Raw genomic sequence first — 24,777 nt, 5'->3', positions numbered from 1 at the left:
TGATAAAATTATTTATGACTTTTTTACATGATTTTGCAATGATTTTTCAACCATCGTACTTAAATATAATTCTGGACTCGAGCTGAATTAGTCAAAGTAATTTCGAACTATAAAAACCAGGCACAAAAATGGATGCATATTTGGTTGTGGGGGGGGGGATGATCAGTGGCATAACCAGGGAGGGTTAAGAAGTTCATCCCCCCAGTTTTCCTAAAAAAAAGGTTATCAGGATTTGTAATTATAATATATATATATATATAATTAAAGTTTTTTATATCCATGTAAACCTCTTTTTTGGGTGATTCCTGGCTATGCCACTGAGGAGGCTAAAAAAATGAGGAGATAAGTTTTATACTTTATAAATTAATTGGTTTACTTTCAATAAACATTAAATAAAGTTTTGTTATTAATAACTGGTTATATAAACATCTAGCACAGCGGTTCTTAACCTTTTTGTAGTGACGACTCATGATATTTACCAAATTTTCATGGGACCTTTTTATAAATAAATTTCAATGAAAGAATAAAAAATGTGTAAATTTGGGGATTTTTAAACGATAATTTTTTTTTTTTACTCGTATCACCTATGTTAATAACAGGTCATAATATTAATTATATTATATTTAAAAATAAAAATTTCTTTAAATAATTCCATCGTACATATATATACATATTTTTTTTAATAATGAAGAATTTAATAAATTCCTTGATATTGATGTTGCTTCACCAATGAATCTATTCATGCTTCTATGGAGTTAGTAAGTAAAACACGAATCATGGGTTTGATATCAAATTTATTTCCTGATTTGATTTTGATTGTAGTTAATGTCAAAAATCCGGATTCACGTAAATATGTTGTTGCAAAATTAACTAATTTCTTTAATGCTTCTTCGTAAAAATTTGGATACTCATTGCTTAAATATATCCAAAAGTGGTTTAAATTTTTAGTGCTTATTAAAAGATTGTTCTAATCATTTCTGTGATGATAATTCTAATAGTTGATTCTCATTTAATAAAGATAATTCAAGTTTTTTACAGGGTAAAAACGGGTTAAGAATCCACATTTTGTTTTATCGAATATCATGAGATGGTAGGAAATAATTTAATATTTTATTTTTTAATTTCGACAAATATGTTTTAGTTGCCCATTGCATTACATTAATTTAATTTTTTTTTAATAATTTTTTTTCATTCATATTATAATATGTGGAATCATATCATACGTATTTTCCTGAATTCGTTTTTTCCAAAGATCAAGTTTTTTCAGAAAATCTTCAACTTTATTATTACTTGTACAAATATTAGTTAACAACCCTTGCATACACAAATATAATAACAAAAAAATATCTGTAAGATACGCAACTTTTGCCAACCATATTAATAATACATTATTGTAAATTGAACTAAATTCTTCACACATGACCGAAAAAATGGCTCTCGCAGGAATAAAATTTATAATTGTTGTACATTGGTTTAAAATATCATTGACATTTTCATCCATATTTTTTACAGTTAATTGTTCTCGATTTATAAAATAACAAATAGAAATTAGATATGCATGTGCTACTTCTTTAACGTGTGATACTACACTTGAATGTATTCCTGTCATAGACGTTGCGCCATTTGTACAAATCCCAATACAAGAAGCCCAGTTAATATTTTTGGATATCATATAATTATTCATTTTTTTTAAAAATTTCATCTGTTGTAGTAAATGTTTTCAACTTTAATGTGCATAAGAACTCTGCTTTTATATTGTTAAATTATCAATGTACCTTAAATAAATTTATAATATAGCTAAATTAATTATTTTTTTTGATTCTAGATTCTGGCAGATCTATAATAAAGTTTATATAACAAACAAAAATTTGTCAAATAACAATTTCCAAATAATTTTATAATGCTAACAAACACGCTTTTAAGAAAAACAATCAGTACTGCACCAGAGAATAGAGTGATAGGGAGGGAAAACCAATTTAATATTTTTATTATTTTTATTATTTTCATAGATTACGAGTAATTTCCTCTTTTTGCGAATGATGTGTGTGTGTTTGTATTTGGTATTTGCCTATGTACATTAAAAAGTATAAGCTTTATAGTTTTTCTTTTTTTCAAAAGACATTTGATTAGGATTTACATAAATTATTGCACCAGTTGATTCTTGAATTCGAGTAGTCGTAATACATGATTGGGTGCACGAGTACATGATATTAATATGAAGATTAGATGTACGACATAGCATGGACGCAAGTATTAGGCCAATAAGAGCTTACTGCGGGCTCATCGTTCCAATTACGTTTCCTGTTTGTTGAGATATAATAATTTCTAATATTAAACTACGAGTTACCTTTTGTCGCATGTAATGTCCAATAAATAATTATTGCGTAGACATCCTATGATATCCAACGACCAACCAGACTTTTTCTACGTATGAACTAATCAAACTGTCTATTTTATAGTTATGTCGATAATTCTTCAATCGAAAAACTATATTTTACACGTTAATCAATTCAAAAGACCAACTCGTGCACCCGTATATGTATAGTTGATCTAACTATACGGCTTCTTTGATGAATTTGATTTACTTTTGTTTATTTAAAGGATTACCCTAATGTAGCTTTGATTTAAACCAGTAGGGCTAACTTTTTTTTATCGGTAGCCATTGAAGAAAATTATGTTAAATATACGTTTGAATACTTTGCAAAAATAATATTTTGAATACAATATTTAGATTATGACAAAAGTATTCCAAATACTTTTCAAATATTTTTTTTGAGATCTACCGACATGCATAATTATCTTATCGTCGTTGTTGGCTCATTAGGCTACAGATTTACAAAACAACGATACATTCCAATAAATATAACTATATAATTATATAAAAAATAGCAGAAAATAAAATATTTTACAATGTATTGCATAAATTCAATTTATACACAGAAAGAAAAATTGTAAAATTATTTCTAAAAGCTATATCACAATCTTCGTAAAAAAAAAAAATAATTTTAATAAAATAACTAAGTATTTTAAATACAAAAAATTTAAATGTACATTAAATATATTACTTTAATATAGATTATCTTCAAACTTGTAAAGTTCATAAAATTTATTTGACCGATCTACAATCATGTTTTCAACATTATGGCATTAAACGGAAAGTAGTATGATTATATGTAGTTCTAATAATATATTATTAGTAAAAACCTTACATTAATTTTGTATACCTTAAAACGTTAAAACACAAATAACTGTTTATCAAAAATGAACCTAAGAGGAGGAACTTATTTAATAGAATACAATATTTTTTGTGGAGCAGAACTTTCAACTTGTCTTGTTCGTTGTACTGTTCCATTAAGTTGATTTGTTGGTGGGAATTTACCTGCAACTGCAGCATCAACCTAATTAAAAATAAATATTAATATAGTAGAGGTATGTTAGTTTTAGTTGAATTTTAAAATTATTATCTATTTACTTTTGATATTATTGTTATAAAATTGATTTTAACATTTAAAGTTAATGCTCTAGTTTCAGTTTTTTTAAAACAAATATAAATACTAGAAAAGAAAAAGCATAATTTATATTACCTATTTATAAATATCCATTACTTTTTTTTTAAATGTTTAGTTTTAATATAAGTAAATTAATTATTGCTATATATTAATGACATTAGGATAAACATTTTAATGAAATGTTGTATGAACCATGCATTTCTACAATTAAAACCTTGTACGATGAGACTGGTGAGTAAAATTAGACTATATTGATTTTTTATAAATTAAACTTGTTATTTTTTTTTTCATATATTATTTTGTACAAAATATAACTTTGATATATTTTTGAGTTTCAAAATTAGTTGTTTTACATTTGAACTTTTTATAACATATAACATAGGAAATAAGGCAATCCTATACGTATTAACTAATATACAATTGGAACAAGTCAATATAAAACAACAATTGGTGGCTTTCAATTTGAATTTTAATCGATTACTTTCTAAAATTGAAGTTTTGGAAACTAATTCAAAAATAACTCAAATTCTGCAGTGTTTAACCAGTATATTGATTCAGAGTTTCTATCTTTGTTTCCATTAAATATTAAAAATGAATTTTTATTGGTTGAACAAAAAATATTGAATGATCCAGACTTTCTGTCAGAACTAGTATGATTACAAACATAGTATTCTTGAATCTGAACTTCAATTTTTTCTAACAATTTTCAAAATAATTTTAGAAATCATTTATTAAAAGTATTGGTGGTTGTGGTGCAAAAAACAATGTTACTAGGGTTCTACAAAAAATATTCACAAATCAATTGGAGGCAATATCCACATGGACTGGACGTGGGAAAAATATACTTATAACAATGGAAAATTCTAAAATTATGAAACAAATTAAAAGTAATTTTATATTATTGTATTATAAACAAATATATACATTCATAAATATTTTGACTAAAAATATTATTTTTTAGAATTTATTAAAAGTAATCAAAATTTTACAATGGCTGATTCAGAATTTGAAACCCTAGTGGCTAATTGGCTAAGACATGCAATTACTCGATTGAGAAGACTAAATGAATAATCTAAATTTAATGTTACACTTTATTTTACAAGTCAGTTCTTAGTATATTAATTAATCACAAATATTTTTATTTTACAGCAAAATAATGTCATATTTAAAAATAAATATTATTTTGTTGCAATCAGTTAATACAATTGTATTTTGATATATATAAAAATTGAAAATTAATTAATAAAATTAGGAGTTAAATAAATGCTAAGTTACTAGAAGGGGCAAATAAATTCAATTAAAATTAGTTAAAAACTAAATTTAGTAGGTCGAGTTAAAAATGTAAAATCAATTTTATTTAAAGTGTAAGTTAAACTTATTAACTATAAAAATTATAAAAAAATGTAACACCTGCTCCATATAAAGTGATATTTATTTATTTTATTTTAATTTCATACAATGAATACTGTACCCAACTGAGAAAACTCATGTGGGGACCTAAAAGTTCTTACATTAATACATTTTATATTTTAAAATTTTCTATAAGTTGCAAGTAGATAGAAAATTACACAGTAAATATCACAAAATATTATAGTCTATTTAAACTAAAAAATAAGAAAAAAAAAGATGCTAATAAGTAAACTTAAATATATATTTACCTGTATATATATATATATATATATATATATATTTATAAAGCATAACAATTTACCATTGTAATGTTGTATCATCTAAATCTAATAACCTGAAGGATTTTTTTCTTAAATAATTCAAGAGGAAGATTTGAAATATCAAAAGGGATTTCATTCTTTATTTTGGTAGGTACTAACTATTTGGAAATGCCTACCCGGATATGCAGCTATTTAGATTAAAAAATATTTTATTACTTTTATGGCTTTTTCATGTTTTTAAGGAGAAGTATTAGAAGTTTATTTATGCAATTATAATGAATGTAACTTAATTAAATAAATAATTTTTCAGGATTTCCATACACAGAAGAAGAAAAATTTATCAGAAACATCGTTAAAATATTTCAAAAGAATTGTTAAAAATGAACAGAAGAAATGTGTTACTCAAAAAATAAATGACAATAGTATGATTTCTGTTAAAAGTTTTTCTAATGAAATAGTGAGTTATGTTAACAATGATATGTCACAATTAACTACATCATTAGTAGATAATATAAATCATGATGATTCATTTAACAAATTTCACGTTGAACCAACAGAATTTAATAGCTGTATTTCTTGTGTTAATACTTGTAGTGTACAATTACTTGAACATTCTATTCAAGACTCTATATTAGACAATAATGCTCAAAATAATTTAACGATAAATGATAAATTACAATTATTAATTTCAAAATTTAAAGTATCTCATAATTTTAGTAATGGTTTGCTTCAATTATTAAGAAGTGAAAGTTTAGACGTCCCTAAACATGTCAGAACATTAATTAAAACTCCTAAAAATCATACAATTGTTAATATTTCTGGTGGTTCCTATATACATCTAGGATTAAGAAATATGTTGCTTCCTATATTAAGTAGAAATAATGCACAAAAATTTATAACATCTCATACTTTAAAGATAGGAATAAATATAGACGGTCTCCTTATATCTAAGAGTTCAAAATGTCAACTTTGGCCAATATTAATTTCAATTTTGAACTTTAAAGAGCTCAAAAAAAATGTTATCCCTATTGGCATTTTCCATGGATTTAACAAACCTGAATCTATTGAAGAGTATCTTAATCCGTTGATTATAGATTTATTAGAGGTAATAGATTATGGAATAAAATAAATGAAACCTTATTTACTTTACAAATATTTAATTTTTCGTGTGACTCTCCAGCTAAAGCTTTTTTGCTTAATGTAAAAAGTCACAATGCATACTTTGGTTGTACTTCTTGCATTGAGGAGGGTACATATTTACAACACCGTATGACATATCCCGGATTAGATTCGCCATTAAGAACAGATGAGTCTTTTAGAAGTCAGATTGATGAAAATTATCACTAAGGAATTATTGATCATTTAATATTAATTCTGATAAAATCATGTATATTATGTTAAAAATAATAATATAGCTGTGATTAAAAAAATAATAAAGTAAAATTTGTTATATTAATGTTTTAATGTTTCAGAAGCATTTTATTTATCAGATTTTAATTTATTATCAACAGATGTTGGTGCTTTTATTATCGACTTGGATGTTTTATTGACTAATAAAACTTATAACCATACTATTGTACTTCTAAGAGATATTAAATATAAATGTTTTTTTTGCAATTATCAGTCAGTATAGCATCAACCACAACACTAAGTCGTGATTTATATCTAAAATCTTAATTTTATTTTATACTTGAGGTTTTTTTTATTATTTTTATTATTATTTTATCATAATTTATAGTAAATATTTCTACCTATTTACTATCTATGTTCTACATAATTTTGTAAATAAATAAATTATTGTGCTTATTATAAAATATATATTGTTAGTATTTATTCAGTTTCTGTAATCTTAGTTGGTGTCGGTATGTGTATTCTGTAGTAAGTAGTATGATAAAAACATTAATTTTAACCCTGATTTATATAATGTTAGGTAGGTAGATAGGTTAGGGCTTCAGTATCCTAATATTCCAGTGTGCATGTACCAGGCTATCACATCATGCGGGCATTATTTTATTTTACATTTTTTTCGTTAATTTATAATTCAGGGGACATCCATGCAACATTACTGAAATATTGCGATTCTGTTAGATTTGTGTTATTTATGAATTGTTGTAGGGACGTCACAATTTGATGTTATTGTAACGTCTTATATAAAACATCATTGCGGTAGAAATACGGTCCCGGGGATGTTATTCATACATATAGGGAACGCAATTTGTGATGTTCCGTGTTTCAGCAAAACATCCCAGAAACATAGTAGGAACAATATTTTGCACAGTGGGTAACGCCCACCCTTAACGCGTCACCCATCGGTGGTTTTCGGCTGCACGCGAAATGTACCATTTAAGGTTGGTACACAAGTGATTGAAGATAAATTCACTCGATCGTCAACAGAATTTCTATTACACATCAGCGTACGTTTTTCGTGCAGGCTCGTTCGAATTATGCTCCGCGTGCACGTCGTTCGTTCCGACGCGAGTAGACGGCGGCGAATTCGCTTTTGCGAAAATAATGTAATAATAAACCATAGTAAAACCCATAAGGTCAAATCGTTTTCGAAAAGCATTATGTGTACACCGAGCACACGATGCGTGTTGGTTTTTAATTATTTCTACGCTATGACGCAGTGTGTATAACATTATGCTTTCGTTTTTTATTAGCACGTTGCAGCACGAATAGTAAAAATGTCATTCACTCTTGTTTGCATCACAAGTTAAACAACTTTTGACCGAAATTTAAATAAATATTTTAATTACTAGAGTTATTTTACGGGTACGTTTAAACAATTGTATATATAAATATACATATAATCATTATATATTATATATAATTGTATGTTCTACATTCGATACCTAATACAGTCGAATATATACAGACACAAAATAATGTATACGATAAGTATTCAGATGTCAGTTTTCAGTCTACGATGATTTTACGTCTCATAATTCAACTCTGTTTCCCTGTGTCTTTACAAAATTAATACGAGGCGCATTCTGTCCTATTTTACGTGTAGGGTGAAGAAAGGTATATTCGTGGCATAGGCAATTTCGAGCTTAGGTAAGAATATAAATCCCTGCTTCTTTTTCTTTACTCTTCATCAACAAAAAAATATTTCCATTGGGCCACTGTTTTGACAACTTTAGAATATAAACTTGTAAATATTTAATTTGTATTCGAAGAACTTTTATAAATACGTCCCGTATTTTTAAAAATAAAACAATATTTACCTCTTATAGTAGCCACGGTAATACTAAGGCGATTTCACACGGCAATAATTTTATGAACTTTTTTTTCATCACCGTATTTATGTAAGCACTTACAAATACTCTACAAATTAATAATGTACCAGTCACACATAATATAATAACCATAACATTTTTACGTCATATGGGGTGGGTATATAGCGTGATACGATCTTATAATCGAAAATTGTTTTCAGACACGATTAAATTGTTAGAAACGTTAATTTCCGGGTAGTTGTGGCCCGTAATAGGAAACGATGCGACTGCGCGATAGTATTGTTTTGATTTTTTTTTTTTTTTTTTGTTACGTAGTTATGGAAAAATTAAAAGAAAAAAATTCGCTTATGGAGAAATTAGAAAATAATAATCACTAAGCAAAACCGATTGTATGTATGGGCAGTTAATTGCGAATTCGTCCGTGCCGATTATCCGAATAGGAGGTACGCACCACAGACTACAACTGTGCACGATATACGTTATATAATAACGGACAAATGGAAGAAAGAAAAATGTTTTTCGAAATGCCTCAACAATAATTGTAAGTACCTACTTGGATGTTTCTGTGCAAAAGTTTTAAGCGACGTTTTTTTTTCTTTCATAATACATCTGGACGATAATCACCCCTAACCTACCCACGTTATGACGTATCACACCACTTCAAAAATTCTCCAGACTACCACGGTATAGTGCTTGCATAAAAATTGTGCAATCACTTGCTTCGGTACTGGTATAATTTTAATCGGTTTTCAATTACACGCTTGCCCCACACCGAACAGGTTTACTAAACAAACAATATCGTATTATTAATAATACCTATCTAATTATGAAGTTATTTTATTAAAAAATTACACACAATTTTTCGTTCGATCTTTTGAAATTTTTGCATTTTATTTTTACAACTGTTATGTCAATTGGGTAATTGGCACACGTGGTAACGTCATGTTCTGAACACTGCAACAGGGAAAGGTCACGTTATGATTAATATTTTCGAATCGTACATCACAACGCTAGTTACCCGGCAAATATTATTATAATATTGCATACAAATTATTTACAACAAGTTACAAGTGATGATTATTTACAAGTTGTTAAGCCGTCAAACATGTTGGAACGTAACCAACGTTCGTTCAGTAAATAGAACGAATCGGTAATAATTTCCACGATATAGATGGGTGGTTTAATATAATCTGCTCCAGTATGATGTGTTAAATTTCAAATCGTATCTGTATCCAATAATATTAGTAGATATAGTATACTTTAATGCTATCGCACAAAAATTAATTTTTTTTTTCAGTTAGATAATAAATATTCACTTTATTATTTTCCTTCGAAACATATTGGTTTATCTATAGTATTGGTGATAATTTATAGAATACAATTTTGAATTTTATAGAACTTTGGCATAAAAACAAATATGATAAAAAAATAGTGTTTGTGAGTGCACGTCACCATATTACGCTATTCGGTTAACATTGCGTTCGATGTAATATATAGGTATAATATATGTAGGTATAGAAGGTTTACAATGCGCTCGTAACTTTCAAATTAAACACGTTGAATATATAATTATAATAATATGCTCAAAGTAATTTTAAAACTCAAACTTAATAACGAAACATTTTAATATTACAATATTGCAGTCAATGTCAATGATTTGTTGTGCATCATGAATAAAAGAGACTATTTTTGTCAAATTTTAGTTCCTCATTCAATATTAAATATTTAAATTTTTTTTATTCCGTAACGTGGCTATTGAATATATAGTGAATTTTTCTCGTCTACAAGACTACATATTTACTACAACATAGTAATTTGTTCGGCATGTGTTATAATTAGGGATTTTTATGCAATTGCATATTTTTTTATTCTATTTATTCAATTTATTCAATTTAATGCTAACCTGGGCACAAATATGAAACATGATGTAATGAATAAAATAATATTTATTTTATATTGCATATTTTTGCATATTAATGGTTTTTCATTTTAAATGTATATTTCATTAGATTTTTTAACTTTTTAATAACAATTAGAATTAACGAATATTTTATCAGTGTTATTTATCATTTTATTGCTTATCTATCCATCAAATGAATCAATTGAAGTTTTCAATAGCACAAAAGAAACCTTTAAGATATCAAATGGAAAAGTAGGAAAAGAAATGTACGAACAATTTCAGAACGTAATTCGAAAAAATATTGGAGTTAAAACTTCGGTACAGATTTTGAAAATACATTCGGGTAAAGTAAATACTATGAAAGAAATAGAAGAAGATTTGAAGGTTGAAGATCTTGCATTTTTCAAATATGCTCGAATAACATGAGTAGATGTAGAACAAAGTTTTTCACGCTATAAAAATTTTCTTTCAGATAATAGATGTAGTTACAATTTTGAACAAATTAAATAATGCATTGTGTCACAGTGTTACGCTAGTAATTTAATAGTGAAATAAAAACGATATGTTATACTAAAAAAACATACATTTATATATTCAAATGTTTATAATGAATAAATAAATAAAATAAACAAAAATAACTTATAGTAAAAATTGAGCATATTTTAGTGTTTTTTCTTGCTAAATATGTATATTTTACGATTTTTAGTGCATATTTTTATTGCATATTTAGTAGTATTTTTAGTACCTAAATTCTTACATATTACAGTAATTTTAAGTGCATAAACATTCGAGCCCTAGTTATAATTAATATTCTTCGTGAGAATGTATAGTGATTAGTAATAGCAGGTACTAAACAGAAAAATTACTTGGATAAACGGACAAATAAAAATCATTTATCAAAATTCAACTGAAGTTTCAAAATTAAACTTATTCTCATTATTCTCTTTACTTTTACTTAATTAACTTAATTTCAGTATAATGGTCTATTGGATCGCGCAACAGCTTCGCTGCAGGTCACTTAACTATCGAGCAGACCTCCAAAAATAAATACAACTATATTAATGTTGGTAAATATAAAGCCAATCTTATATTATTACAGAAATTATTAATGTTCAATATTTAAATGACCTCTTAGATCTTCTTAATAGTTTGCTTTCTCATCGTGAATGTTGATCGTTTTGTCAACTAAGTTCTAGATAAAGATTGGTACTAATTAAAGTTGTGAAGGCTTTGTTTAAAATACCATGCAACACAAACAACATTATTAATATTATAGCCTGAAAGCACAGGAAACACAATAACTCGATCCTAAGGGGAAATAAAAAATATTTGAGCAACCGCTAATACGATGTAATGTAAATCACACTATTATAGCCGGGAAAAATTATTTCACATAGTTGTTCTTAGTAAGAAGTAGATTAATATTTCTTCTTCTCATAAATCTTCATGATAATTTTTGGATTAAATTGTATTGATTTTGAGAAAATTAATTTGACGAAACTTGTAAATTATTCATCAGTCGGCTTCAGCAGTTCTAGCTATAAATGTATTTATAAATTCATTGAATCCGATCAAGTGCGTACTGGCCCACCGGGATATCAGGAAAAACCCGATGGGCCCTCTTAAAAATTATAAGACCTGGGCCCCTTACCAAATAGGTACTTGTAGTTTCAGTTAAATTCAGTCATTTTATTATTTTTAACAATTTTAATTGAATAATTAAAAAGAGAAAATTGCATAAAAGTAAAATAATAAATGTCATTGATCATTTGCTGATAATGCAATTTTTGGTGTACTATAACTTCTATCTTTGATCATGTATCACTTGGATTAATAATTATCAACGATAATATTGAATACTCTCAGGAAAATGATAATAATATAATATGTACAAGAAAAATAATGTAATTCATGTTTATTATGCGTAACAAATGTTATTTATGAGTTCAATATGTATTTTTTAGATCAGGGGTGGCAAACAATTTTTGTTTCAAGTACCAAATTTTTTCAATTAAAGTTTTGAAAATTGTTCACGTGCCCAAAAAAAATGATATTTTTTAAGAATAAAAATAAAATTACAGATTTATTATATTATTTTTACTAAATTTTAGTCATTATTAGTGAAACACAAGCAGAAATTGTTTCATCGGTGAAAACATTTCTTTCTTTCGATTTAATCAAATTATTTATGGCGAAGCTTTTACAAACATAAGTTGACAAAAAATATGAAAGCATAAGAAATATTGTCATTTTTAAAACATATGTTATATGTATAACTTACTTTACATAATCTACTTATTTAAGTTTACATTTTAATTATTAGTCATATTTTTTATTTGTTATTGTATTGTTATACTTATAAAATATTGCTTGGTTATGTTTTCTTCCACATTTTTTATAACTACACTTATTAATTTTTACTTAACATTTTTGTATAATTTTGTTTTTCCATATAAATATATAGCATCTATAAATAATTATAGGTAGGTAAGTAATTAAGGGCTATACAATTTTTATTATTAATAAATAACTAATTATCGGAATATACATAACATTATATTTTTATGAATATACATATTTAAAGTGTATATAAATTCTGAAACAATATGTAATATACACAGGTAATAATAAATAAATATACGGGCTTTAAAATATTTTTTGACCGTGGTTCGGGCTCCGTGTATCCGTGTATTCTAATACCCGTTCACAACCACGACCTCTAGTAGAAAATCATGTGTTATGCTTATGTATACACTTAACCGTGTACAAATACTAGATAATTGTCTGTAAATCTATACGGTTTGAATTAAATTTATAGTGTAGATTATATAATTTATGAATTACAAAGAATTACAAAGAAATGTAACTCTTCGATATTTACCCGTTGTGTTCGATTTTTAACAAATAAATTGTTAAATGTTTTATATAATAAAAAAAATTATACAATATTTAACGGGCCATTTGGTTTTTACATTTCACGATTAAATTATATAAGAATAGAAGAAAAACATGTGTTTCCGTGCTGGACATCTTAATAATTTAGTAAAATTTTACATGTTATATGAAAAATGTCTTAGTATATTATTGACCGTGAAGCAAAATTGTTTTACTGTAGTGCGTGCGTACAAAGGAACAAGTGTAGATCTTCCACATTTATATGTATACTCAAGTGTTTTTTTTAAACGAACATATAACAAAGAGCTTCTTCCCTTCTAAAAAATCGGTAAATTGTAATTTAGTACATTACGTATAACTTAGTAAAATCTATGAATTACTTTTAGTGATATCTTTTAGTTATCAATCATAGCGAACTAATATATTCTATAAAACAGTAAAATGTATTTACTTAAGATTTTAGTTTTCCAAGGAATACAAATACTCACCCGTGCACCAGAACCATCAGTAAGTACAAATTTATCTCTTGTGGGTGATGGTGAAAATCAATCGATTGATTCATCCGGAACTAGTCTGGAAGAACAACTCGTTGCTGAGGTAAATAATTATTACATTCGGATGGCAAAAATTGACTCGTTTAAATTTAACGATCAATTGACGGATTATAAATGTGGTAGTTTTGTTCGAGATACAGATGTTCAAAAATTAGAGTACAATATATTTATAATTTTACATCGAATGTTTAATCTTTGGAAAAGTCAACTTCCTACGAGAGAATATATTTTAGAAAACAGAAAGCGTGAAAATACAATTTTAAAATTATTTCAAACAAATTATGCAAGAACAATATGTAAACATATTCCACGATGTCTTGATTTCATCTACATTTGTGCACCTACATTTAAAAACTTTGGAAATATATTGTCATTATATTCAGACATTTGTCGCTTTCGCAGTGTATATGTTTTAAAATTTAATGATAGAAATAGAAAGGATACCAACATTTTCCTTGAACGTATAAATTCGTTATACAATAGTCTATCTAAAATTAAATTTATTTCCTTAGAAACCAATTCCGATACCGAAAAAGAGGACGAAACATTTATAAAAAACATATTTAAAATAATTAAAAAAATTGATAAAACAAATATGATACAAAGTAGTGATTGGTATAAAAAATCAATTTTCATTTATTATTCACCACCAGAAATGTTAAAAACTCGTTATATCAGAACTGACCCTTTGCTCAACGATGAGAACAGGAATAAAGTTCACACACTCGTTCTTAGTTTGAAAGGAATCATTTTTGAATGTGGTAAAGATTTGTTAACCGCTAATAATAATTATGAAGTACCAGAATCGGATGAAAATTTCATAGTTAGTCACAACTTGGCATTAAATGATTTATTACTTAACGTTCTACGATTGCTAAAATATAATTTTCGAAAAGAGATTTTAAAAGTTATTGAACAATTTTCATTCCAAGAAAATGAAACTTTCACTATCTTTAAGATGACGTTTGATAATGTACTGTTGAAGAGTGAATATCAGAGAATATGTAAAATGATTCCTTTAATTCTGTATTATTTGTATAATGTTCATATTATCAATTTAAACGTATTTAGTTTGTATTTAACAATATGCAGTGATTGGAATGAATTTTTAATTGAACGGTGTATAACTCATAAACACAGTGGTGGAGCGTGGATGTACGATTCGCATTGTATAACACAGTCGGTAAATGAAAAACTAATGTTAAATTATTATTTGATTACACAAAAGGCGATATATGATGATAACGACATGAATAATGTTCATAATCTAGGTTCCTTGGAATCAATTATTCAATCGATTAATAGAAGTTTGTTAGATTTTTACAAGCCTAATAACGTTTATATATGGACGTCATTTGATTGTTTAAGCTCATTACGCATGTTCACTCAAAGTTTAAGTTCCGACGATTTGATCGAAATAAGAGAGCAGACAGTACTACTCGGTGAGGAAACATTATCAATAACGATGTTGTATTATCATCTTTTACCATGGAATGCAAATTTAAAAACATTAATTGATTTTAAAATCATAGTTGATAACATTTTTATTTATAAATTATGCCAATACATTAAGGATCAAATAGTATATATTTATATTTACTTTGAATTAACGAATTTAATTGATGTCAAAGAGGGTGTGTTTTCGCGGCTTAAAATATCTACTAATTGGTTTAATAGGGGAACACAGGCATTGTTTAAGTTCATGGATTTGACCATTAAGGGGTTTAAAATTCCCGATGAATGTAAATCAGATATGGAAGCAATTGAAAAAATAAGTGTCATCACGATTGTTCGGTTTAAAGAATCTGTGAAAGAAAAATATGAAAAATATTGGAAAATTAATAATATTTTATCAAATATGAAGTCTGATTATGTAACTGAATTGAACCAAATTTTTTTAAAGAACTGTGTTGATGCAATACGTTTTATAAATAAATATATTTTTTTTTTAAACCGTACCGATGGACTTCCTTATAAATTGGAAACTAATAATGTTCAAGAAATCTGTAAAAATTTAGATAATGTATTCAATGCAAATTAATACATTTTCAAAGTTTCCTGCAAGTATTCTCCATGTAGTAAAATTGAAAAATCACAAAAAGATATTTAAAAAGTAATAAGACATATAAACCGTAGATGCCTATTTTATTACATATTTGCTAAAAATTGTGATAATATTGTTAGTTTCAGTAAAGCTATGTAATGACTTATCACTTATATTTCTATTTGTGGAAAATCGAAAATTATGTTTAAATTTCTTAATGTTTTAAAATATTTATGTTGATTACTATGTTTAATATTCTATAAATACGTTTTATTATTTTTTACTTTTATTTGCTAATTTTTTCTATAATTTTACAAAATAACTAAGGAAAAATATAATGAACAATTATGTATTTTACTGATTATAACTAATTGTTTGTTAATTTATTTAAATGTGTATATTACAAAAGTTAAAAAAAAAAAGTTAAAATAATCTTTGTCATACAAATAAATCATTTTTATTTCCTTAATATTAAAAAGTATTAAAACGATGAAGCTTTATAGCAGTGAAGGCAAGATTGTATTATAATATAATATATGGTCTTTTCATATGAACTTTACCCAATTGATGATGTCCGTATCTCCAGCACGGCTACTTCTGAATAATAATACCAAACCGTGACAGTTTTTAGTACTTTTTTTTTGTACAATTTTATACAACCGAAATAATTATACTTGTACACCCACTCAAACCCGAGAAAACCAGATTTTTCTATAGCCGTGCTGGTGATACGTATTATATACTATTTATTGTATAATTTTGTTCAACCACCCAAGCCCGATAATGATACAATCACCTATAAAATACTGTATTTAGTTTATTACGGTTTTCTCATAAGCTAAGTGTTACGAACTACGGAGTACCTTTTACCATTCTAATCTATTGATTAGTAAGTATCATTATACAATTTATAGTTGTTAACTTTTGTTATCTATAAGATAGCAGTGGTACAGGTATATACTTACAACGGGTCGCTGTAAATTGCGTCCCATTTCAAATTTTTTATGTAAATTGCGGCCCGGGTATATTTTATACATACGTAAATTGCGGCCCTGGTATATTATATACATACGTAAATTGCGGCCCCTGTATATATATTTTAATATATTTAATATATTAATATTTAATATATTCGCCTACTTAAATATTTGTCATTGTTATGTAAATTACATTAACGGTTACGAAATCAATATTTTCCTTCCCATTTTTCAGACTTAGGACTGGCAATATAATTGTATTCATATTGGTATGGTTAAAAATATTGGTTTTGCTGTTTTGTTTACAATTAAAAAATATAATATTAAAAATAAGTAAAAATATGTATAGTGAAAAAAATAGTATTATAAAAATTCGAATTAATATACTGGTAAAAACTTATAAGACAATTCCCTCACATAGTCTAACTGAGTAATTATTTTTGCTTGCAATTCATACATTTTGTCATGTATAAATGTTTCTTTATCAGTCATTTTTTTGCTTTTTGTTCCCTGACTTCTTAATATAATATACGTATCACATTGCATGTTTTTTAAAATTTCAATAAAATTAAATATGTTTGGGTGTGACGAATTGAACGAACTATTTAATTTTTTATGAAATGATTCACATGAATGTACCATCTACAAATATAGTATCCGAATCACATAGCACTTTTAAATTGCTTAATGTAGAGAAACCTACTATATTTGTTTCTTTACTATTTACTAACAAAAAATTTTCGTTTTTATTTGTGTTAAATTCCATTTTGTCAAAAATATTATGTAATTCCAAAAAAGTGGCTGGTAATTTTGGTAGTATAGAAGCTCGAGCATTGTGTAAATTTCTTTTAATCAATTTTACGTCTTGTGTAGTTAAAGATTCGACATCAGCGTTTTTTAACTCAGAATGAATAATTTTAGATGGCCTAGTAAAAATATCATCAACGGCTTTTCTTTTTAAATTATTATTAAGTTTTTGACGATTTATAATTTGTTCCGAAAGTTGTAGATGGTTATGATCTTTAAAGCTATCTATACATATACTATTATTATTAAATTTTAAAAAACACTTACAAGTTTTGACTGTACAACACCAACGTTGAATATCATTGTTTAGAAGTTCTTGAAAACGAAATTTGAACGTTTTATTTTTTTCACTTTTCATAACTTCCATTGTTATTAAATTTAAAAAAAAATACAAATACTAATTTACCAAATACTGTAAATACTGTAGACTAGTGTAGACCAATGCAAAAATTCGTGTAAAATATTTCGATCAAATGCACACAAATGCGGCTAGTAATATTATATAAATGAGCATCAAGTGATATCCTTATCGATCAATATTAAAGATAATATAACCAGCCGACCGGAAATCGGAAAATCCCGGGTCGCAATTTACGTACATTACAAATATACCCGGGCCGCAATTTACGTACGTTTAAAATATACTCGGGCCGCAATTTACACAGTATATAACTATGACCTTTTTTGGGGGACGCAATTTACCAACTCCACTTACAACGGACATAGTTATATCTTATTTTGCATGATATTTTATTGACACGTCATGTACTTGTATTGATGATGTACCTAATTATATTAATAAAGAATTGAAATACAAATTTAAATTTTTTTTTTTTTAATGAATCCATGTTGAAATTTATTAATATAATAAGTATGTGATAAAATTATTTATGACTTTTTTACATGATTTTGCAATGATTTTTCAACCATCGTACTTAAATATAATTCTGGACTCGAGCTGAATTAGTCAAAGTAATTTCGAACTATAAAAACCAGGCACAAAAATGGATGCATATTTGGTTGTGGGGGGGGGGTGATCAGTGCCATAACCAGGGAGGGTTAAGAAGTTCATCCCCCCAGTTTTCCTAAAAAAAGGTTATCAGGATTTGTAATTATAATATATATATATATATAATTAAAGTTTTTTATATCCATGTAAACCTCTTTTTTGGGTGATTCCTGGCTATGCCACTGAGGAGTTTAAAAAAATGAGGAGATAAGTTTTATACTTTATAAATTAATTGGTTTATTTTTAATAAACATTAAATATTTTTATTATTAATAACTGGTTATATAAACATCTAGCACAGCGGTTCTTAACCTTTTTGTAGTGGTGACTCATGATATTTACCAAATTTTCATGGGACCTTTTTATAAATAAATTTCAATGAAAGAATAAAAAATATGTAAATTTGTATCGTACATAATTTTTTTTTTTTTCAAATAATGAAGAATTTAATGGATTCCTTGATATTAATGTTGCTTCACCAATGAATCAATTCGAGCTTCTACGGAATTAGTAAGTGAAATAGGCATCGTGGGTTCAACATCAAATTTATTTCCTGACTTTATTTTGATTGTAGTTAATGTCAAAAATCCGGATTCACGTAAATATGTTGTTGCAAAATTAACTAATTTCTTTAATGCATCTTCGTAAAGATTTGGATACTCATTGCTTAAATATATCCAAAATTGGTTTAAATTTTTAGTGCCAATTAAAAGATTGTTCTAATTATTTCTGTGATGATAATTCTAATAGTTGATTCTCATTTAATAAAGATAATTCAAGTTTTTCACATGGTAAAAACGGGTTAAGAATCCACATTTTGTTTTATCGAATATCATGAAATGATAGGAAATAATTTAATATTTTATTTTTTAATTTCGACAAATGTGTTTTAGTTACCCATTGCATTACATTAATTTAATTTTTTTTTCATTCATAATATAATATGTGGAATCATATCATACGTATTTTCCTGAATTCGTTTTATCCAAAGATCAAGTTTCTTCAGAAAATCTTCAACTTTATTATTACTTGTACAAATATTAGTTAACAACCCTTGCATACACAAATATAATAACGAAAAAATATCTGTAAGATACGCAACTTTTGCCAACCATATTAATAATACATTATTGTAAATTGAACTAAATTCTTCACACATGACCGAAAAAATGGCTCTCGCAGGAATAAAATTTATAATTGTTGTACATTGGTTTAAAATATCATTGACATTTTCATCCATATTTTTTACAGTTAAATGTTCTCGATTTATAAAATAACAAATAGAAATTAGATATGCATGTGCTACTTCTTCAACGTGTGATACTACACTTGAATATATTCCTGTCATAGATACTGCGCCATCTGTACAAATCCGAATACAAGAAGTCCAGTTAATATTTTTGGATATCATATATTTATTCATTTTTTTAAAAAATTCATCTGTTGTAGTAAATGTTTTCAACTTTAATGTGCATAAGAACTCTGCTTTTATATTGTTAAATCATCAATGTACCTTACATAAATTAATAATATAGCTAAATTAATTATATTTTTTGATTCTAGATTCTGGCAGATCTATAATAAAGTTTATATAACAAACAAAAAATTGTCAAATAACAATTTTCAAATAATTTTATAATGCTAACAAACACGCTTTTAAGAAAAACAATCAGTACTGCACCAGGGAATAGAGTGATAGGGAGGGAAAACCAATTTAATATTTTTATTATTTTTATTTATGTACATTAAAAAGTATGAGCTTTATAGTTTTTCTTTTTTCAAAAGACATTTGATTAGGATTTACATCAATTATTGCACCGGTTGATTCTTGAATTCGAGGAGTCGTAATACATGATTGGGTGCACGGGTACATGATATTAATATGAAGATTAGATGTTCGACATAGCATGGACGCAAGTATTAGGCCAATAAGAGCTTACTGCGGGCTTATCGTTCCCATTACGTTTCCTGTTTGTTGAGATATAATAATTTATAATATTTAACTACGAGTTACCTTTTGTCGCATGTAATGTCCAATAAATAATTATTGCGTAGACTTCCTGTGATATCCATCGACCAACCAGACTTTTCTACGTATGAACTAATTAAACTGTCTATTTTATAGTTATGTCGATAAATCTTCAATCGAAAAACTATATTTTATACGTTAATCAATTCAAAAGACTAACTCGTGCACCCGTTTATGTATTGTTGATCTAATTATACGGCTTTTTTGATGAATCTGATTTACTTTTGTTTATTTAAAGGATAACCCTAATGTACCTTTGATTTAAACCAGTAGTGTAGCGATCCTCGACTTGATAGGGTTGAGCTCGTATTATTTAATGACGGAGATCTCGTTGTTGATTGGTAGATGGAAAACGTCAGAGGTTGAGAAAAAATACACGAACGTTAAATGAATGTAAGACTTTATTAAATTAACTAAAAAGTACAATGAATAACTTTTACTGAATAACAATTACTAACTTTTAATACTAAGGTAATCTATGGTTCAGCTGCAATGAGTGAAACATAGACTACGTGTTGAGGCGAAGACAGAAGTTAATTCTGCCTTAGTATACAAACGTATCCGTTTATATACTAGTGTTACTCCTACGTTACGTGCTTCTGGAAGGTCGACAATAAGGATAACGGAAATACCATAAGGAAACAGGAAAAAAGACTCATGGGTGCCGAGGTCTCCATGGCCTCGGTTTGTCTATAAGGTATTACCTTCGACGTGCTCGCACTACCCAAAGGTTTCGTAACCCGGATAGGATTACGTGCTTGTAATACCTATGGGATTACTACAGTAGGGCCAACCTTATTTTATCGGTAGCCATTAAAGAAAATTATGTTAAATATGCTTGATGAACCTAAATGGAGGAACTTATTTAATAGAATACAATAGTAGTATAAAAAGGGGGTTCTAACACAGCCTGTCCAGCCGCCATAATTTTTTTTTTTTTTTGCTGTCGCCGGTCCAGCCACCGTAATTTTTTTTTTACTATCACAACCGCCCGATCGTTCACGTAACCTATGTATATTTTAACCCCTCTATATTTTTTCATTGGAAAATTGTTAAATCATATTCTTCATCACCCCTCCTACTACTTCCCCTTATTTAATTTTTTTTTTTCGTATTCCATCGTTTGCATACCTATAATACACCCTCTTTACTCCACACGCCATCCGTATATTTTACATCAACTCTCCTTTTACTTCCCCTCATACATATATTATTTAAAATGTTATCACGAGGTATAAATTGATAAGAGATTATATTACCGATATTTTATCGACATACCTCTAACCGAAAATGTTATCACAGGGAATAAATTGATAAGATTTATTTGATTTTAGCGGATTTATATTGTAAGACTTTATTATTTTTAAAATTATTGCAAATAGTTGAAACATCTGTCAGGTATGTATATTATAAGTATGAGCATTGATTTTGGATATTATTAGTGTTGTTCGAGTACTCGACTTTAGAAAAATTTTCGAGTCGAGTTCAAGTACTCGACTCGACTCGACTAAAAAAAATTTTGTACTCGTAAATACGAGTACTCGACTTGAACCAAATACTCGAATTGAATCGAGTACTTGTTTCAGTGTTTCACTTTATTATGTAAAAATAATTATTAAATGTTGAAACTATAAATAACTGAGAGAACCCAAATACGAGTATTCGCGATAAGAATTCTAGGATTGTTATTGCTATATTTTATATATATATTTATTATTATGAAAACGACATTTTATAGTTTATAGTGTTTATACCGATTGATTACCACTACCACCCAAATACACACACTAACCACCAGCCGTTAGTCGTAATAATTATTTTTAATGCTTGTCATTCGATTACCTACCTCGATTGTGGTGTTGCATTTGATTTGTTTGTGGTCTACCATTTTATATTTATATAGTTTTGTGTAGCTTATCACACTAATAGTTTAATTCACCATGTCAATAACAATTGTGTTGAAGGCTACAATAGTATAGTTGCTAAGTATGTAGGCGGAAAACGTATCAACTATTCTCTTAGAGGTAACTAATTTTTTGGAATTTTTCTGTTTATGAATGAGTTTTTTGAGCTAAAGCAATTTTTTCTATATATTTTTGTAGTGCTTCAATATCCTATTGTATATAATTTTATTATTATTTACTATATATTTTACAAATGTAGGCTCATATTATGTCCGTTGTCATACCGCAGTATCTGCTTATAATTATGGCCCTTATCATCTCAGAAAATTTCATAAAAAAGTAACTAACTTCAGCCCGGGAAAATATACAAAGCAATATATTTCTAAGGAAATAAAACAAAGACTCGACAAAAGACGTCGACTTAGCTATAAATCGTCCACTAATACTAAGTAATAACATTAATAATATAGTAATTAAGTACCTATAGGTTGATAGAGTATAAAGTATAGGTAACAATATAGTAAAATCATGATGTATTTAAAAAAAAATTGTAGTCTTAAAATACGGAAAAAAATTATTTATGGACCGGACGCCGATTATGGAGCTGTGAATGATGAATTAGGTTGTCAGACGTTACCTATGTCGCGTGAAGATTTTGAAGAAAAAAAATTAGAGTTGTTGACAAATTTGAAATTAAATATGGTTGAAATTGACGAATTACAGCGTCGAACGGTTGAACAGGCGAATTGTGTGAAATGGAAAAAAGAGAGGTCCAAAAGGTTAACTGCGTCCAATTTTGGGAAAATTTGTAAATTACGAAAAACCACTTCCAGGAAAAATAGTGTAATCTCAGTTTTATACCAATCAGAGTATTTTCATGGTACTGCTGCTACAAGGTAATTTTTAATGGTAAATAATTAGTAAAACTAATATTATTTTATTTCCTTATTTTGTTGTCAATAATACAATTTTTACGGTAGGGACTGTAAATTTCAACGAAAACCAAAGTTCACAATTTTGAATTTACCAGGCAAAATAACTTAAATTAATAATTTAACATTTTTGTTTAAATTAGATATGGGATTCAATTTGAATCTATTGCAAAGGACGAATTTGAGAAGCTATTCGGATACAAAGTAGCCCCAGCTGGATGTTTGTTGACCCTCATCTGCCATTTTTGGCAGCAACACCAGATGGGCTTATTGAGGATGATTCAATAATAGAGATAAAATGTCCATTTTCTATAAAAAATTTTACTCCCCAAGATGCACACAAAGCAAAAAAGTTAAAGTTTATGGATATGCAATCGGGTAAATTATTTTTAAAAAAAAACCATTCTTACTACTACCAAGTACAAGGGCAATTGCATATAACAAACAGAAAATATTGCTACTTTGTTGTATGGACACCAAAAGGTAAACATTTTACTGTAGGTACTAATAATTATTATTTCATTATTTTAAGATTTTGTAATTATTGTTATAGGGATTTGTGTACATAAAATTGAACGTGATGATGTATTCTGGAATAATAAGATGGAGATGACGTTGTCAGAATTCTACCTGGACCATATGTTGCCAGAAATATGTAATCCACAATATTTAAAAACATAAAAAACTTACGACGTTCCTACTCATTTTTTAATCTTTTATATTTTTAATTTTATTGCACTTATTTGTTTATTTCAAATGTATTTATAATTTTTTTTAAGTTAATGTTTCATAAAACAATGAATTATATTAATATCATTTCCTTGTAGTATTTAGTATTATTTAATATTTATTGGTTATTAATTATTATAATAGTCGGCTAGTCTATTTTTTTTTTTATAACAACAGCCACTTTTGTAAAAATGCGCGACCGCAGCAATGACACGTATAATAGGTATAAATGTATTACGTATTATGTACCTACAACGAAATATAATAGTTCAATGCGATAGCGGATACACACTATTATTATAAAATGGAAATAAAACTATAAATAACATTGTGATAATGATGTGACTATGACAAAGAGGAAGGTGGCGGTACAGATTATGAACCGCACTCACACTAATAATCATTTACGACTAACACAAATACATCGGGTGGTGACGACGTGATTACAAATTGCCTAAATTTTACCCCTTATTAAATAAGCACTTCCAGCCCCCTTAACAAATAGTTTGTATGTTGTCAAAATAATTCGATTATAAGGTAAATAAATATTTAAAGTATAAATACTATTTTATTAAATAT

The 24,777-nt window shown here is 27.1% G+C and overlaps 1 protein-coding gene and 2 pseudogenes across 2 annotated transcripts; all 3 read left to right on the top strand.

The window, feature by feature from the left end:
• The first annotated feature begins 3,688 nt into the window (after positions 1-3,688).
• LOC112691307 lies at positions 3,689-5,523 on the top strand (annotated as a pseudogene).
• Positions 5,524-5,603: 80 nt separating this feature from the next.
• Positions 5,604-6,526, top strand: LOC112691306 (annotated as a pseudogene).
• A 16,036-nt stretch (positions 6,527-22,562) lies between these two features.
• LOC112691308 lies at positions 22,563-24,204 on the top strand. Of its 2 annotated transcripts, XM_025565474.1 has the most exons (4): positions 22,563-22,657; positions 23,092-23,433; positions 23,613-23,952; positions 24,023-24,204. In XM_025565474.1, exons 2-3 carry the CDS (start codon positions 23,177-23,179, stop codon positions 23,755-23,757), a joined length of 402 nt encoding a protein of 133 aa, XP_025421259.1. In that variant the 5' UTR covers positions 22,563-22,657; positions 23,092-23,176; the 3' UTR covers positions 23,758-23,952; positions 24,023-24,204. The 2 variants fall into 2 exon arrangements, with proteins under 2 accessions (XP_025421259.1, XP_025421258.1); XM_025565473.1 differs by lacking the exon at positions 22,563-22,657 and having other exon boundaries at positions 22,894-23,433.
• Positions 24,205-24,777: the final 573 nt, after the last annotated feature.

This window comes from Sipha flava, unplaced genomic scaffold (genome assembly GCF_003268045.1).
Source record: "Sipha flava isolate LNK unplaced genomic scaffold, YSA_version1 594_pilon_pilon, whole genome shotgun sequence".
Taxonomy (NCBI): Eukaryota; Metazoa; Arthropoda; class Insecta; order Hemiptera; family Aphididae; genus Sipha; species Sipha flava.
Note: the sequence above shows the minus strand (reverse complement) of the source record. Positions and strands in the feature narration are given on the sequence as shown.

Excerpts from the sequence above, each read along its gene's own strand:
- LOC112691308 (XM_025565473.1), top strand. The coding sequence starts at position 23,066 with ATGATGTATTTAAAAAAAAATTGTAGTCTTAAAATACGGAAAAAAATT. Across the intron at positions 23,434-23,612 it reads CATGGTACTGCTGCTACAAG|ATATGGGATTCAATTTGAAT; the intron begins GTAATTTTTAAT and ends TGTTTAAATTAG.